Here is an 18322-nt window from a genome sequence, read left to right on the forward strand (position 1 = left end):
TCCTTGCTGAATAAAAGTCTTAATTTTTTTTTCTTCACAAATCTTACTGACTCCAACGTTTGATTTTTGTATTTTATATAATTATAAGTCCCACAACAGATACGCACATGTGAGTCGCTTAAAGAGTGCTGCCATATGGTCCGGCTTGTCAAAGCTGGTCCTCATCTGGGTCAGAACTTCCACATTGTCCACCACAAGTTTCTGCAAGGGCAACAAAAGACGGTTTGATAAATAAGCAGAAGAATTATCTGAATAGGTCTGAAGCAGTCTGTACATCTTTCCAGACAAGGACATCATAAGGTACATGCACCTTTAAAATTAATTAAAATCTAACAACAGCGTTTATGACAATTTGATTATCAGAATCAACAAATGCGAAACAAATGCTATTGATTGAACTTAATTTTGAACACAGAAAATAACTTTTAACACCCAAGCAGAACAATCTTGAACAGTAGCCGATTAAAGGCATGAAACTGCCTGAGACGGGAACAGCGTTGGCATGTGAACAAATGATTTGCATAATTTGAACTCAAGAGAAAAAACATGTTCCGCGTTAAAGTCCTTTGGTGAACATGGTGCAGAATAGCAATGCAGAATAAACCATTTCACTCCACAGCTGATTGTGGGTCAGATAGGAAACTTGGTTCTTTTTCCCCCAAATTACTTTCAGCTGAAGGAGAGAGGGTTGCATGGTAGGACATCACTGACATGAGCCAAGCCTGTGTTCACACATTTTGGTTGGTGGTTGTGAAATGCATATTGGAAAAAGAAAACATACATACAGATGAACTGCCCAAGAAAAAGCAGTGCATTCTTTAATCATTATGTCAGGGAGTGCAAACAATACACCATTCATACCCTTTACCTTCAATGTAATCAAACTAACATTTGGTTCAGGTTTGATTAGAGTTGTGGTTAAATCATCATTGCTGACAGTTCTCAGCTGTCTTTGTCTAAATGTTATGCAATAACTCGGAGTCTAGACAAAAAAATAAAATAAAATAGTAACTGTGGGAATCACTGTTTAATAGGGAGACTAAAAAGAAGCTCTAATTGCCCTCAAGCCGTCTCCAACAGAGAATTGTGCTTCAGAAACGCTCTCAGATGAAGGCAAAGATCTGCAGACCTTCCTCCTCGGAGACCCTTATCACTCACCTTGAGTTCAGCCACCTGGGAGGAGATGTGCCACATGAGGCTCTCGCTGAGGAACTTCATCCCATACGGACCAAGCAGCTCAGACAGCGAGCGCATTTCTGAGAGACCAAGACAAAAATGTTTAGACGTGCTATTACAGTTTGATTGTGGATATAATCAATGTCTAGCTGTAGAAAACATTGTGTACTGTTTCTAAAGAAGAGAATCCTTTATTCTTGTAGAGTGCTTTTCCCCTCACCAGATATGTCCGAATACTCCTCTGCATTAAAGGTGAGCTCATTCTCCGTGGGTAAGTTGACGAAGGCCTTCATGGCGGGAAAGTAAGCGATGTGACCGTTGCTGACCTGCCGCAGTAGAGTCTCCAGATACCTGCACACAGGTTAACATCAAGCCAAAGTTCATTATAAGACATCACAGGCACCTTTTTATTTAATCATTATTTTTTAAAGACAATTACACAATATCATATCCATGATCTAATTTGAACTGTTTGAACACATTATGTAGCACTTTGTTTGTCAAAAATTAAATGAATTTCACAAATTTCATTTGATTTTACTTTATACTATTAATAATAAAACAAATTAAATTGCTACCTTTTTATGGTTTTATTTAAATCATAACAACACAAAAATCAGAAAAATTAAATCAGACAACAACATTTCTGAAAAAATCAAATGTAATTTGTCGGGCCCTATTTATTGTTAGTGTTAATTTTTTAAGAATTATTGTCAGATTTTTTAGGTTTTATAAATTTGTTTAGATGTGTTTTTTATTATTAAAATGTACTTAAACCATTTAAAAATGAACCTAAAAAAAAAAAAAAACTATGGGGATTTTGTGAAATATTAAAATGCAATTTGTGGAAAAATAAAACAGATTTTATAGGGCACTATTTAATCTACTTCAAAACCATTAAATACTTAAAATATTTACTTTTAAAGTTATAATTATATAACTGTTCAAGTGAATTAAAATAGACTATTTTACTCAACATTTGTGTATATTTTTATGCCGTTTAGAGCATCAAACTGTATTTGAGTTTAGTTAAGGCATTGCGTTATGAGTGCTTTTTGTTGCTTCCTATGTACAGTGCTCTAAATGGCTCACCTAAGAGGTTCTTTTTCAATTAAGATGTCTCAGAAGGCAACAGTCTACGAATGCAGAACACTTGGTTCTGGAATAGAGGCATTCATGCTCACACTGTGGCCCTTCTGTAATTTTGGGTATGTAGAGTCTCACCAGTTGGTGTAGAGGCTGGTGATGGTTGGTTCTCCATGACTGTCGAGGTGTTGGGTCTGCTGCAGCAGCACGTTGTTGAACACTCTAGTGATGTCAATCTGCACGTAATTCTCGATGGACTGCAGCACTGTCATGTAAGCCCGCACGCTGGTGAGCAGCTCTGATGGTTTGGCGATTTCCTGTGTGGCCTGGTTGTACATGGTCATCCCGACTATGGATCTAAGAGACAGAAACAGCCAGCAAGCACTGAATAACAAACATGAACCACCCCTACTGACTTATGACTCTTGTTTTTTTGCACATGATTAAATGGTGCATGTAATGCTAAATGAACAAACTGCTTGTTCTCATACTTTTTTTTTTAAATGTAGCCTTCTACACCTCAGAAACATTTCTGCTGATGTAATCAAAACAAAGCAGCAAGAAAATAAATAATAATCTAACTGAATAAACAATGCAAGAAAAAAATTACAATAGATAAAATCCATTTCCTACCAAATGTTCAATTTCACTCAGAAATAGCTCCCATTTAAAAGTCATTCAATTCAACATGAAGTGCTGCTTAGGTTAAGTTTAAAGTATTTGAATGGATTTAAGTAAAGTATTTTAATGTTTAAACCCATCAAGTAAGAAAGCTAAATTATATAAAGGATAAACAACCAGAGCTATTTCAGCATCACTAAGAAACTATATATTACTAGATATTATAGTTTTTCATTAATAATTAGAATCAGTTTATATTTTCTGTTTTATATTTTATTGTTTAGTTATAAGTTATTTTAGTACATGAAGTCAAAGTAAATTAAGTTGAGAAATGCTTCTTTGGCAACTAGCTGAATTAAAACAGATTTCTATATTAACATTTATTTCTATATTTTTTTTCTTTATAGTTTTAGTTTTTGTTTAGGTTTGTTAATGATAACCCTGTAAACAATAAACCTATATTAGTAGAATATTTCAGGGCAAAACAGGATATTGTATGAGCAAAAAACATGTAAATTCTGTGATTGAAAGAAATTGGAGCAAGTTATTGACATTTTGATAAACGCTTATGGAGACCTGGAATATATGTTAAGAAATTAAACAGGGTCAAATTGGATTTGGTTATGTGGTGCTGAGCAATGGTGGCCACTAAAAACAGGTTCATAACAACTAAATATTTTTTATGCTTTGGCCTGAATCATAGCTATTGACCCTGTCAGATGGAAATGGGCAATAACAGCACATGGTTGGGTGGTGAGATCTGCTAACAGGGCCTCTCACTACTGAGAAGCATGACCACATGAGGGGTTCACAGCCCAGGACAGAGGGGCCAGCTAATGCATCCGCGTCAGAGTTTTGAATCCAACAGTGGAAAATACCTGTTATTCCTCTGCCTGGTGTTTATTTAGTTGGACAAGTGCTATTCTGGAGCTGTGTCAAAATTCATGCTAACAAACTCTCCCTGCCAGTCCAATAAATTACACAAATCGAACAATAAACCCAAGAGGCTCTTTAAGCCATTGAGTTCTCAGCTTAATTAATAAGGGAGAGCTGGACAACTATTTTCCTTGACACAGAATAAAACAGTAACCCTCCCCTATGAGGCAAATCAAAATGACTGATATTATGGCAGAACGAGTGTGGATAGACCTCATCATGAAGGGAGGACTGTGGGTAATGTAATAGATAAAACAAGCAATGATATATTTATGCAGGTAGAGGCCAAATTCAGTTCAGGCTATTGGGATATTTATACCCACAGGATTCAGGAAAAAAAGTCGGATCCACATTATAGCTTTTCTCATTACAACTATTTTTAATACTGTTAATATTGCATTGCACAACCAAAGTAAAGAAAAAATACATATTAAATCTATGTATGTACGTACATGTAATTTGTTTTATATTTTACATACCTCTCTAGATATATACTATAAAAATATTTATTAGAAATGCATAACTTTAATTAATAACTTTATATTTAATATATATACTTAATATAATACTTTTAATTTTGTAAGCTTATATATTTTACATTTTATAGAAAATGTAAAATAGAAATATAGAATTAAATAGAATTAAATTAAAAGTGGTACTATTATTACAATAATATATTTTTTTATATAAATACACACATTCTTGATAATACATTTGTAATTTTGTAATAAATAATATTTTTATAGAAATGAACAACAATAATATGTTTATACTATAAAATAGGGATTAAAGATTATGACAAAAATCATTATTGTGGATTATTGCCTTGAAATTGTAATTGCGATTATTAATTACGTTTATCACATTATACATTGAATGATGTTTATACCATTGTTTGATGCGACTGCATGTTGTATTTTCATATGAAAATAAACAAGCTGAAAAAACGTTTAGTACTTTTCTGTAGTATTAAGCCTCAAATGTCAACTATACATCGGATCGGTTTCTTCTTTAAAATCTTAAAAAGTTAAAATATGAAAGGAATTATAAAGTTATACTAAAACTAAAATTAAAATAATGTGAAAAACCCTTAAGATAACATGTAGTAAGAAAAAATGCATCTTAAGCATGGCGATTAACATAAGAGGACTTTGAACAATTAATTGACGCTTTGAACGATTACATACTTTAATTGTAAATGTAATTACAAATTCGATTAATTGTGCAGCCCTACTATAAAAATACACATACAAGTACACACACACTACATTATCCAAAAATTGCATTATCACATGGTTATACAATATATAATAAAAAAAAATTTCCAGAAATTAATATCACCCAGACTTTGTTCAGATTATGGATGGTCGCTTGACTTACTTAGTGAAGCGGATCTCCAGGTGGGAGGTCAGGTACTCGCGTGGGGTGAAGGTGTGCTCCCAGACCATCATGTTTGGGACGTAGTTGATTGAGAAGCAGAGCTCTGACAAAGCAGTGTGTAGTTTGTCCAGACTAAAACAAAAAAAAAAGGCCTTAAAAACTAATTTCCTTCAGATTACACAGTCAATCAAGGAGAGCTTAACCTGCACAATAGTGTTGCTCACCATGGGGCCAGACCGCTCTTATGCTGTTACTACTGCTCATGTGTGTCCATGACAGGCTTTAGGATAAATCCATTTTATATTATAAGGAGGATCTGACTGAATGTCTGCTAAATGGGAGGATAATACAGTAAAGTCCTCCAGCAGGGTTTTGTTTAACACAGTGATTCTCAACTGGTAAGATGTAATATTGACACTGACATGCCCTCATTGATGAAAAGCATGAATTACAGAAACCAGTACAGTATTTGACCCAGACTGTAATAAGTGCTCAACAGGATGAAGAAGAAGAGTGAGTTTCATCCTTACTTGGTGACCAGGAGTCTGTTCTTCCTCATGCTCTCAACACCAGGTTTCTCTCTCTCCGGTTCCCCCTTCTTCCCCGTCTGCTTTTTCGACTTCTTGTTCACGGCCTGGCTGATGGTTTTGGCACAATGTTTTGGCAGTAGCTGTGCAGAAGAGCAACAGGAGAAAGACATTTTTCAAATCAACATGATATCTAAATTTAGCCTACTTAATACAAGTTCCTGGTAATATTCTGCACAATTCATCAGTGCAAGTTATTATAAATAAAAAAATATATGAGCTTTTAGAGTTTTTCATTTTTCTTAGAATAACGGAACCGACTGATTTACATACTAAAAAAAAAACATGGCAAAAGAAATGTTAAGGCAGAATCTACAGCATGAACAATGTAATAAGTGATTGGGTGTCGGGAAATAATAAAGCTCATAAATAGCTATATTTGTGTTGCATTATTTTCGCTGACTACACACAAAACCATGCAGCATTGTCAGGGTCTTCAGTCTCAAGAACAAATGACTCTTAAGAGTTGATTCTTCCTAATGAATCACTCAAAAACACTCAACAGAGTCTAAAACTCATGAGTTTGAATCAATTAACTGGTCATAGTGGTTCTTAAATGTCTAAACTTGCCTTAAAATTAATCTGTGATATGTGCACCCTTGCGTTTTAATACATATAACAGGTTGCATATGGTAATTCAAATGAATTGAACAACGTTTTTTTTTTCAACACCTCTCCTCCCATCACCTGTAACATCCACTTTTCACCATCCAATCAAATTGTGATATAATTTAGCATAAAATCTAAAATAAAAGACCTAGCCGAAGTCTTTGCCAACCTAATAGCTTGATTCACTTCAAAATATTTCAGATTACAGAAGAAAAATGGCTTTGATGTTCACCTTAAAACTAATTCCTGTAAATGTGACCTCCACAGTCCAGAAAAGAGCAAAGAGGGAAGTGATTTATGAGCTGCTGTACTGTTTGCTTACAACATGACGATTAAACTCATCAGAGGGGGATGAGAGCAAGTTTATTCATTAAAGCTGTCTGTATGTCATCGAATCAGTGCTGTCAACTGTGTCCAGGAAATCAATCACTGTTTCATTTCATTGAGATCATACTGCAATGGAATGGAACATTCCTGGTGAATTTGCAGAACTCTTTGTAAACCCAGTTAAGTTTGTTAAAATCCCAGATATGACATGGAAAATTCCAGAACTCCCAAAAGTCCCTCTGTGTTTTGGCAGCGCTGAAAGCGTGTGTGTGTGAGCGCCACTGACCTGGTCGCTCAGGGTGCACTGCTCTGTGCATATGTCTGTGATGAGGTTGCGGGCTTGCTTGGCCATCTCGTCTAGGAACATGTTGCAAAGGGACAGGCTGCGGTCTCCGATGTGGTGCCTCTGCAGGGAGACATTAGTTGAGATTACCCTTAGTACAATCCCAGTAATACCATCTCTAAACAAGCCTTATTCTGGCCAAGAAACACCCAATTAAACAGGATAGGGCCACCCGATGGATGGATGAAACAACCAACAACAGTGGTGTTTAGGGGCCGATCAATCTGAAATTAACTTAGAACTTAGACTTAAAATAATACAAACTTCACATATTCATTTGAATAAATGAAATGACTTGAATAATTTGGACCAGGGTGGAGAAACGTCTTATTTGTCAGCATGCCATTAACTGTTGACTATGTGAAAATGATCCTTGAGTGATCCATGGGCATGCTGCCAGAGGCTGAAGTAACTCCAACATAAACTGCTCAGGTGAATTTGGCTCACAGTGAGGAGCTGTTTGTGACCCGTCCATGTGTAAGTGAGGCTCTTTGTTATGGCCCAGCTGGTCTCGTCGCCCCAACTCCCTCCCTACAGCAAACAGTGCATGCACTCTAAAATACCAATGCAAAAAAACCTTTGCCCCTGTGTGGAGCTGAACCCTTCACTCCTGCACCATTTTGACAAAACCCAAACATCATGGAGGAGGCCGGTCCTTCGTCACAACAAACAAAAAAAGTGTCATTTAAAGCTTCAACTCATATTTGACAAGCACTTCAACACTCTCATCATTGGTTTATAAACCTAAATATTCTGCCTCGCTCTTCGTGGGCATCTAAGGGAAAGAGTCTGAGACGGTGCAGGTTGGAAATAACACATCTATCCGACATGATGCTGAGGCTAACCTCTGCTGAAGCGCAGTGATCTTTTGTTGTTTCTCTAAACCACTGTAAAAAGTTTTCAGTGCGAGGATGGAAATATTCTTGGAAACTTTTAGTGCTTTTCCAACATAAATAAAGCTTGCAGCTGTCCAAAGCTGTGTGGAGTGGACATAGGAGGAAGACCATTTCAGAGACATGCTGAGAGAGGGAGTTTCGTGTTTAAATAAGGGAAACCCAAGCTTTCTATGGCTCAATAAATCTCTTTTATTCCTCTAAGTGCTCTCAGACAGCTCAATGTTCAGGCTCCGCAATGACATGAGAACTTTCATTGTTCTGTCTGTTTTGGTGCCGTTTGTCCGCCAATTAGGAGTGAAAATGTGGGTTTATTTACCAAATTAAATGTAAGATGTTTGGCAGGAATAAACACTTGGTGAATGTGCCGGCCATATACAGGTTTGGGGGGGGGACAGGAATCTGTTGTGCTCCTTGTGTGTGCACGGAGGGGCTGCCATATGCCCCCGGGGAGCCTGGGTAGCTGCACCAGCACATGGTTCAATTACAGATTTAATAAATCATGCTTTTCAGCATTTGGTTTTCTGTACACATCCTGATACATGGACCATAGTGCTCAATGCTGTGTGTTGGGACATTCCAGCTCTAGTAAATTGGTGGAGCCTTCCGGATTCACAGTACGACTCCATCCTGAACCCTCGCATGGGTCGCGGCTAAGCCATGGCTAGACCCGACGGAGAAGAGAAAAGATCTTTTCCAAACTGCTCTTCTCAAAAGAAACACTGACCATATTCACTAGGGAACATTAACAAACAAACAAAACAAAGTTTTTCCCCCCCAAAAAATACAGAGTCTGCATAAAAACTAAACCAGAGGTGGCAAATATAAAATATAATATGGACAAATAAATAAATTAGCTCTCAGCTTATTTATAATTACCAATGGAAGTGATGACTTGAGGCTAAAAGTGGCCAATTATTTGGGGTGATAAACTGAATATTCGCAAAATAGCGGTGATTTTTTTAAATTACACTTTTACTGTGTTTTACTTGCATTAAAAATTTGAAAACAAAAACAAACACACACACACACACATAACTGAAAAATGTCATATGTGATTCTGCAGTACATGGTAAGAAATGGCAGTTATTTTTTTTTTTAACACACAGTTTCAGACATAAACAATTCGATTAAATTTAAGCTTCATCATCTTCAGAATACTCTCCGCACTCATATCTACAAAAGAAGTCACAGATCACTGTTCTCCGATTAGGTTACTAAAGTGAATCTGACATCTGCACTCCTCTCGGGGCATTCTGGACTGATTCCAGGTCAGTGGGACTCACCTCTTCAGGACAGAGCTCATGGGTGCAGCTCATAAAGTGGGTGCAGAGCAGAGGGAAAGAGATGGAGTATCGAGACTGGGACGGCAGTTCGAGACACTGCTGGAACATCTTTTCAAAGGCGCGGCTGTAAAAGCTATCAGAGACACAGAAAGAAAGAGAAAATGGGCTGCCAGTTCACTTCAACGTCTGGTACAGTCATATCTAATCAGTTGAACGGACGCCCCTGTCTGCTTTCCACCCAGCATGAAAGAGAGATATCTAAAAAAACAGAGGCACAACAGACAGTTGCTATGGCCTTCTGAGAACAGATATGCCTTCTGCGTTAGACAGTGATTCCTGTGCCACTGTTGAATTGACAGCGTCATGGCAAAAAGTTATGAGCTTGCAGTTTGAATTAAAATGTAGTTAGTTAAAAAGGCTGGGTACCACACAATAAAAAACTATTTTACATTGTCTTTGCATGCAAAAAAGACAATTAAATGAATAGAAATAACTAAATTATTATAAATTGGTCATACATTTTTCAAGTTTGAATTGAACTAACATAATTTAATGAACCTGTAAGAGGATCTGCAGAATTAACATAATGAAAATTTTGTTCGTTTTAAAATTTATACTGACTTCTTAAGTCACTTTTTGCCTGTTCCATGTTTAACTCTACCACATGATCTATTCTCTCATGTGAGGTCATACCAGAAAATGGAAAGGTCAGAAGTCTCCACAAGCATCTCCACCAGAGAGTCAGCCATCTTGGTGTGAAAGATGATGGTGTTCATCATCTTCCCCAGCTCCCTGTGGTCTGCCAGTCCCAGAGATGCCTTGGACACGCTGGTGTAAGCCTAAACACGAAGACATCATCGTTAGCATTCATCTTCAAAGTTCATTCATTATTCTGACAACATTTTCGCAACCTATTCTCAAAGGCTGAGCTTGGTGGGCTTGATTTCCATGATTAAATCCTCAAGCAAATGAAGAGCATCGAATCAGATTGGAAACTTGAGCAAGGCAAAGTCCAGTTTGATGTTTTACCATATCCTTAACTTCTGAGAAGGCTTTCTGGGAAATATTTTTGTAAACTTGATACTGTTAAACCAGACAATGTCCAACCAACACAATTTCGTCTCTAGCATACAAGATCAAATAAAGACGGTCTTTTGTGTTCAAGTCAAAAATCCTCTTTTTTTTTGCAACCAGCCAGTGCGTTTAGCTTTTAGACAACCTGAACATAAGAAGTGTGAGAAAACTCAAAAAAATAAGGACTGCACACGCCCTGCGCTGGCTTTCATCATCTAAAGATCGGCCAATTCAAAGAACGCAGCATGCCAGGTCCAGGACGAAGCCACGTGATATTCAGCAGGTGCTTAACTCACAAAGCTTGTGGTTATGGAGTCTGGGGAATGACAATAAACATATCGTACAGCACTGAAGTTCACTGCGGAGTAGAAAAAGTATTGAAAAACAGGGCTTATTTTTAGATGTACATTTGCAGACTGCTGCTGCTAGTTTAATCGGCCATAGGGATAAATAGGACCGCACCTTTGGAAACGCACAGGCCCAATGCAGACGAGCAGACATGAACTGAGTGAACCGTTAGTTGTTTTACACTGGCAAGTGCTATCTCAACAACCGCTCCATTAAACAAGAAGAAAGCATGCTAAATTAAAGGAGAAAAGGGCATCCCTGCTTCGACTGCAAAGTCAAGGCTGCACTTCTAACTTCTGCTATCAAACCTAGATGAGTAGTGAATGATTCTAGACATTTTATTCAAAGTCTAATTGTTTTTTTGTTTTGTTTTTTCAGCAGTCATAAGTTTTAATGATCATTTTCCCTCTATATGACCCTTTTTCTTGCTACTATACATTTAAGACTTCTATACTTAAACAACTATTCAAAAGTTTGGGGTCTGTAAGATTTTGTAATGTTTCTGAAGTCTCTTGTGCTCTCCAAGGCTGCAGTTAAAACTGAAATATTATTACATAATATTATTTTTTTTACATCTAATATGCTGATTTGCGGCTCAAAAATCATTTCTTACCATAATCAATGTTGTACTGCTTAACATTTTCATGGAATCTGCGATATATTTCTTCTGGATTTGTTTGATAAATAGAAACAGCAATGAAAACCGAAATCTTTTTTAACATTATACACATCGTTACTGACACAATAGATCAATTCACTTGCTGAATAAAAGTATTGCTTTCTTAAGTATTAGTTAGTTGTGTCATTAGTTTTGTCAAACCATAGAAGACAGAAGGAAATTCTCAAAAAAAAAAAAAAAAAAAGTATTGCAGTTAAAAAATATACTAACTTAAAGCAATAAGAATTAAAAAGAGCCACCAATAAAAAAAAGAACTGATGAATTAAAAACAAATTATGAAAAAGTTAAAATAACATTTTTTGCGACCAGGAAATGTTTTTGTGCGATTCACCTACATAGCTGAACATATATATCCAACACATCTGTCATCAGCTTCACACACACTGACTGTTTAAATCTTTGTCCTGGCAAACCGAGAGCAGTCTGAGCTAAAGACCTTGCAGTGAATAAACTCTGCTGTTATAAGGGCCAATTTGTTTTTGTGGCCATGTGAAAGACAGGACTCTCTGGCTGTGAAAAGAGCGAAGGAGAGTGGGAAAAGGCTCAAACACAGAAAACAGTTGTTCGGCTGATAGCAGCTTCTTCCTGCTGAAGAGGCGAACTGAAACCCTCCTGTGTGAGGAGGTCCAGGCCTGTTTTTGAAGCAATCTTCTGGCTTCAATGCAAATTCAGTTATTTTTGTGGGATTCGTGGCATTACCACAGGAACTAATCTGTCCAAAAAAGCAACAATTGTGGTAACTCTAATGAAAGTGCAATAAACACACTGATTAAGTCATATAAGATGGCTAGCTTATAAGGCAAGTGTGATGGAAACATTTATTGAACATGCCTGTGTAAAGTTCCATGGAATTTTTAAACATCATGACCACAATGTCGGTAAACCAGATAACTTTGACTTGACACAAGGATCCCAAAGAAAAACTGATTAAATAAAGCAACTTCCACCGACAGGAACTGCATCAGTAATGCACTTCAAATCCAAACAGGAAATGCATAGACTACATAACAGCTCAAATAAATAGATTTAACAATATAAATGGTTTTTCTAACACTACAGATCAATTTTATGCATACACGCAAAATAAAAGTCTTAATGTTTTTAAAATTTGGAACCATCTGTTTCGCTGAACAATGAAAAATCTAATTCTATTAAAGTATTATTATTATTTCATATTAAAGTAATACAGTTAAAAATACTAAACTGCAGCAACATGAATCTAAAGTGAACCATAAATAAATGCTGACTATTTAAACGTAAAAGGTTCCCACAAATTAGTTTTAAATAATTATTTATAGAAATAAAAACACACACATAAAAATGCCAAGATATTATTAATTTCCATTATTATTATTTTAGACCTGAAAAGCATCCTTTTGAAATTCCCAAATATTTCCAGGTTTTCCATGATCATGTAAGGGCTATAAAAATAAAATCCTCCATTGCAGTATGTTGCAGTGTCTGTGAGGAAAAAACACTTTCTGTGGAAAATGAGATCTAGCTTCAAAATCTTTTAATAAAGATTCACTTTTGAACCGAGAACATTCTATTTAAGGAAGAGGTCAAATGGCTTCTCTGCTGTGGGACTGTGCAGACCAACACACAGGAAACACATTTGAGCGCTAGCTGGACCATCCCAAAGCCTGCAGTCCAGATCCATTTGAGGTCCACACACGCTCACAGATCCTCAAATCTCCATCTCCGGTTCCATTCCCACCCACCCACATGCGTATTCCACAGGGACACAGTCTGATTTATTTGAGCCTGGATGAAAGGCGCGGGCTCTTCTTGAATAATCAGAGCTTCAAAAGAACAGCATGCATTGTGGTTCGTTTCTAAGTAATTCCAAATTAAGCCATTTTTTATACAGCATGTAAAAATGTTGCTTTTATTCGAAAAACAAAGGATAAGCAAACTTTTGCAAGAAACATTTGTCAGCATGAAATGTTTTGTTGTGTTGCATCTCAAACTGTGAGAGTATTAGTTGCTTTATGTTAACCGGCATCTGCTATTTAGCAAGAGGGAAGCAGAGATAAGAGCTGTTAATTATGTCTGATTAGGATCAGAAGAAGCAAACACCATGCACTGACCCAACTCAGATGACAGACAGCATTTTACCTGCAGTCTAAACCAGTCGAGCCTCATCCCTCTGAAATCGAACACTTCCCCATCTTCAACTGCAACAGACATCCAAACATTGTTATATTAGAAAAAAATAAATAATTAAATACACCACCCTTTATTATATATTCAATTTGCATTAATAAAGTTCTAAAGTACTTTTAATATGTAACCCCCTTTTTTAATTTTTGCAAAAATAACAACATTGTAATCCATGCTGTTACCATGAAATAATATGAAACATAGATTTTACAGATTATAAAACACACCAATAATCGTATAAATCCAGGAACTTCAATTCTGATTTCATGTTTTCTAAGCACATTATGAATGTTTAAATAAGAGAGGTTCACTACCTTGTTTAACACTGAGAGAGGTCATGGTGTTCACGAAGGATGACATAATAATGGACTCATCCTCTGGGCAGACAGACAGGTTCTACAAAAAAAGGAAGACATGATTATTTTACCATTCATGTGTGTATTTTAAAATTAAAACAGCATGATGAGCAAGTCTTGCTCCGAATTGGAGTCTAAAAGCTGGATGGCAATACTAGTCCTCCATCTAGTGGTGAAGTTCATGTATTTCACCTCAGTTCTTCCAGACTACACCCTTTGTGAGATCCTGTGAATGATTCATAATGTGACTAATGTTCATGTCTGAACCACCCAACTGCACATGACTGATCCTCATCTCATGAGAGCACTACAAATAGCAGCTGCTCTCATAAGGAACTGTAACTGATCTGTGTCCTTTCTTTTAGTGCAGTAGGAAGGAAATTGATTCATAGTGCAGACAGTCTCACCTGCACTAGCTCATTGAGCACCACAGCATCAAAGCCAGACAGGTACTGCACATAGTACCTCTGCATCACCGGGCCATACTTCCGCACATGTGCCCTTAACTCCTCCATGTAAAAGATCAGCTCTGCGATGTGCCTAAGACCACAAGCAAAAATGAAAGTAAAAAACAACCTTGCATTTTCCCCCATTCATTTTCTCAATTAAGACTTGAAAAAAAAAAAACACGCAAAAAACCAAAACAATTATCATTGTTTCTAAACCGTAAACCAAAACGACCTACTCAAAGATTCATCACATGAATTACTCATTACTCCCATGATGCTGTTATGATCCAAGATGGTGTCAGGGTATATAACACTACAAATTATATAAAAACTAAAATAATGTGCTGAATGATTTAATCAAACGAGAAGTATTGTTACTGATTAAAAAAAAAAAAATTATACAATCTAATTTAGATTAAAAACTGCTCATGTTGCATGTATGCAGCATATTTGTTTGGATCATGATTAAAATGCAGTGATTGTTCTAATGTTAAATTCAAAGAGCACACAAAGCCTTATTTTGTTTATATGATGATGTTTTTTTATTTGATTTCTATTTATTTTTGTTATTTACAATTACATTATATTTAAATTTGCTTATTTAGCAGATGCTTTTATCTAAAGCAACTTACAAATGAGGACAATAGAAGCAATCAAAACCAACAAAAGAGCAATAATACACAAATGCTATATTATTATAGTGTTATATTTCATTTTCACAAAGAAACATGCAGCATTTTGTCCAAGCAATAATAAAAGGACACATTTAAATGTATAATTTGTCTTAAATCTCATTTTGTGAATCGAATCATATCATGAAATCAAAATCATGAATTGAGTGAATCGTTACGTCCCTAATAGAAACAGTACTAAATGACAAAAGAACATAAAATAAAACTTTAACATGAAAACTGAAAATATGCAAATACAAGCATATTCAAATTATGAATATATTCTATTAACTAAACTATTAAGCTATTAAAAGTATTAAAAAGGTGAGGTATGTAATATTAACAGCTAGTGGTTGGAATGGGTACTGCAGTCCAAATTCAAAATATTTGTTTCTCCCGCCCTCTCCTCCTCAGACGCCACATCCAGTTGTCAGTTTAAAGACACAACAGGAATGAGCTCAACTCACAATGGAAGGCGACGAGCCTTACATTATAAGTTGATGAGTTGATTTATCCTCGTTTTAATATGCCTCTGGTCTTAGAGCTTTTTAGATTGATGCCGAGGCTTTTTAGGTCGGGTAGAATCTTTGATCTCTGACTCAGTTCGTTTGCTGGCTTCCACGGCTGCGATACACTTTTCCGCTCTCTGGCAACCCGGGGTGACAAAATATTATTGGGTAAATTGGCAATGGACAGAATCACACAGACCAAAACAAAAACAGGCATTCCAACACGGAATGCACATTTTTAAAGTAGAATAACTGGCTTAAGCGCTGTTCTTTGGAGAAACAATTATGTGAACTTAACATGTTTCCTAAATATCTGCAAATGTATTATGGTGTTTTTGTGCTTTGGTACAGTGAAAAAATTTTAACATTTTTTTTTTATTAATTGAAATTGCACTTGTTGGGAATAATAATAATAAAAAAAAGTTTACAAATATATATAAATGTGTAGCATAAAGCTTAATTTAAGAAAAAAAAAATCGATTTCAAGATTGAAATGTAAAAACCGGATTTACTTGTCAATGAAGTCATCTGTGCTTTTCTTTTGGATGTTGTCTGCGTGTCTGAGCAGCCAAATGATCTCATCACGCGCGAAGGAGAGAGCCATGAACACAAACAGAGCTTTGGGACCCAGTAAGCCTGGTTGGTCTGCGAGCACTGTAGCAAGCTCTTTCAGGGCAGATCTCAAGAACTTGCGGCGTTCTCTGTGCATGGAGCCCCTGGATGAAATAAAATGTAAAATACAGATACCGTAAATATAGAGGAGTGATGACTGTTTTGGTTTGATATCTTCAGAAATACAAAGTTACCACTTACACCTTGATTAGAAATGACTTTATTACAATTTCTTTATCAGAAGTACCACTTACGCATGTGACAGAGCAGATTCTTTGCATTCACGGATGTCATTGACACGTTTGTTGTAACTGTGGAAGATAAAGGAAACAAACACATCAACTTCATTATGTATACACAACACAACGACATGCTTTATATGAAATGCATGAACCAAATTTTGATAATTTTGACATTACATTTATGATACACACAAAATGCAAATTAATTATAGAAAATGTGAGAATGTGTGTGCCAGTAGAAATCGCTGACCCTCGAATGTTTACAAAGAGATCCTCTGCAGCTTTGTGAATGTGGAAGACCTCGTCCCTGAACAGACAGAGACAGGAATTGCTCTGAAGGGCCAACTTCCACAGACTGAGAGCTGCGGGGTCAGTGTTCAGAGCCGCATGACACAAGATGAACCCGACTAGGACACAAGACAGAGAAAGAGACTCTTATATACCAGATACACTAGTGTTACATAAAAAGACATTTCCTGGCAATCAGAGATGTGTGTAAAAACCAGGCCCACACTGAATCTGTGTCTGAAGAATTGGAAAGGGAGTCGTTCACAAATATTGTTAAATATTTAGTTTAATTTGACAATGTATTTAATACATTCTCCAATTTCATAAAAAAAAAGAAAAAAGGATTTCATCTGGGCCAGTTAAAAATTTAACCACATTATGTAAATGCAATACTACTAAACAAAAAGACTAGTTAATTTCTTGTATCAACATTTACATAACTGTTGCTTTCCTTCAATCTGAGATATAACAACTATATACAGGGTTCCCACACCTTGATTAAGGACCTTTCAAGGACTTTCCAGCTCCAATAACCTCAAATTCAAGGACTTAATGTAGGGACACATTTCAATTGAGAGCGAGCTTACATCGTGTTATCTTGTAAGATACATTGTTACAGTTTTAATGTGTCAAACACAACTATGCATAAAAGCTTTTTGTTTTACATGTATTTTGGCCATATGACAGAGATCGGATATTCTATTTGTTGTATTTCTGTTTTGCATAAAACTGAAGAATATTCGGTACGTCCTATACTGTATTCTGAAATGGCCTGACATTAACTTTTGCATTAATTTTATTGAAAAGAGCTTAGGCTTATGTAACCAGACGTTTTTCTTGCCTCATGGGTTAACATTATCTTAACAAGCAAATCAATTCAACATTCATTTCCCGGGTGTGTCTGTGAAACATAGAGGTAGCATCCTAGTAGTTTTGTGCACACATGAACGCCATGTACGGTGACCATATTTTAGTTTTCTAATAAGAGGACAGTTGGTGCAGGCGGGGCGGGGGTTTGGGTTAAAGTAGTGCAATGATCATATCCCAAATATGAAAATGTCATTTCCATACTTAAAATACATATTTTACATTCACTGTTATGCATATTGATCATAAACAGCTGTTTTATCACAGGCAGAATGCAAAATGGTTCAATACAAACATTTTAGTCAAATGTAATTAAGCAAAATTTCAAACCTTTAACCCATGGGGAAAATCAACCCTTTAACAGTTTAAAAGTAGCCATAGGAGAAAAAAAAATGCAGACTTGGCAACCTGCTGGATTCAGATTTGACTGATTCAAGGTTTGAGGAGAGAAAGAGATGGCAGATTCAAAAGAGATTTAAATACTATAGCGGCTCCCTGATGCGCGAAAAGTATGCAATATTAGAATGTTTGCAGGGAGTGGACGTGATTGGACACAAAAATCATGAGGGCGGCCAAAAGTGGTCAGAAATTCATTGGGAGCGGGATTAAGAAAACAGCCCCTCGCAGCGCTCTAATACAAAACCGGACTGTGACTGTAGAAGCCAGATTCCCAACATTTTGGGCAATTCAGAAATCCCAGACGAATTTTTTTAGGTCCAAAAGAGGACATGTCCGGGAAAAAGAGGAAATATGGTCACTCTAAGGTCATGGCAACATACAACATACGTTTCTTTTTTCTTTTCTTTTTTTTTTTTTTAAT

General features: G+C 36.3%; 1 protein-coding gene across 5 annotated transcripts in view; it reads right to left on the bottom strand.

Moving 5' to 3' along the window:
• Window positions 1-18322, bottom strand: part of LOC128020122 (nck-associated protein 1) — a 51347-nt gene that overhangs the window by 8449 nt on the left and 24576 nt on the right. For all 5 annotated transcript variants that reach the window (XM_052606741.1, XM_052606742.1, XM_052606740.1 and 2 more), the window contains 15 exons: window positions 16598-16754; window positions 16360-16416; window positions 16006-16209; window positions 14272-14404; window positions 13823-13904; window positions 13464-13522; window positions 9938-10083; window positions 9245-9377; window positions 7009-7128; window positions 5730-5869; window positions 5200-5331; window positions 2401-2619; window positions 1397-1527; window positions 1159-1256; window positions 108-201 (listed from right to left, as the gene is read on the bottom strand). In XM_052606741.1, coding sequence (XP_052462701.1) covers window positions 108-201; window positions 1159-1256; window positions 1397-1527; window positions 2401-2619; window positions 5200-5331; window positions 5730-5869; window positions 7009-7128; window positions 9245-9377; window positions 9938-10083; window positions 13464-13522; window positions 13823-13904; window positions 14272-14404; window positions 16006-16209; window positions 16360-16416; window positions 16598-16754 — 1905 coding nt within the window. The remainder of the gene's footprint in view (window positions 1-107; window positions 202-1158; window positions 1257-1396; window positions 1528-2400; window positions 2620-5199; window positions 5332-5729; window positions 5870-7008; window positions 7129-9244; window positions 9378-9937; window positions 10084-13463; window positions 13523-13822; window positions 13905-14271; window positions 14405-16005; window positions 16210-16359; window positions 16417-16597; window positions 16755-18322) is intronic.

This window comes from Carassius gibelio, chromosome A9 (genome assembly GCF_023724105.1).
Source record: "Carassius gibelio isolate Cgi1373 ecotype wild population from Czech Republic chromosome A9, carGib1.2-hapl.c, whole genome shotgun sequence".
NCBI lineage: Eukaryota > Metazoa > Chordata > Actinopteri > Cypriniformes > Cyprinidae > Carassius > Carassius gibelio.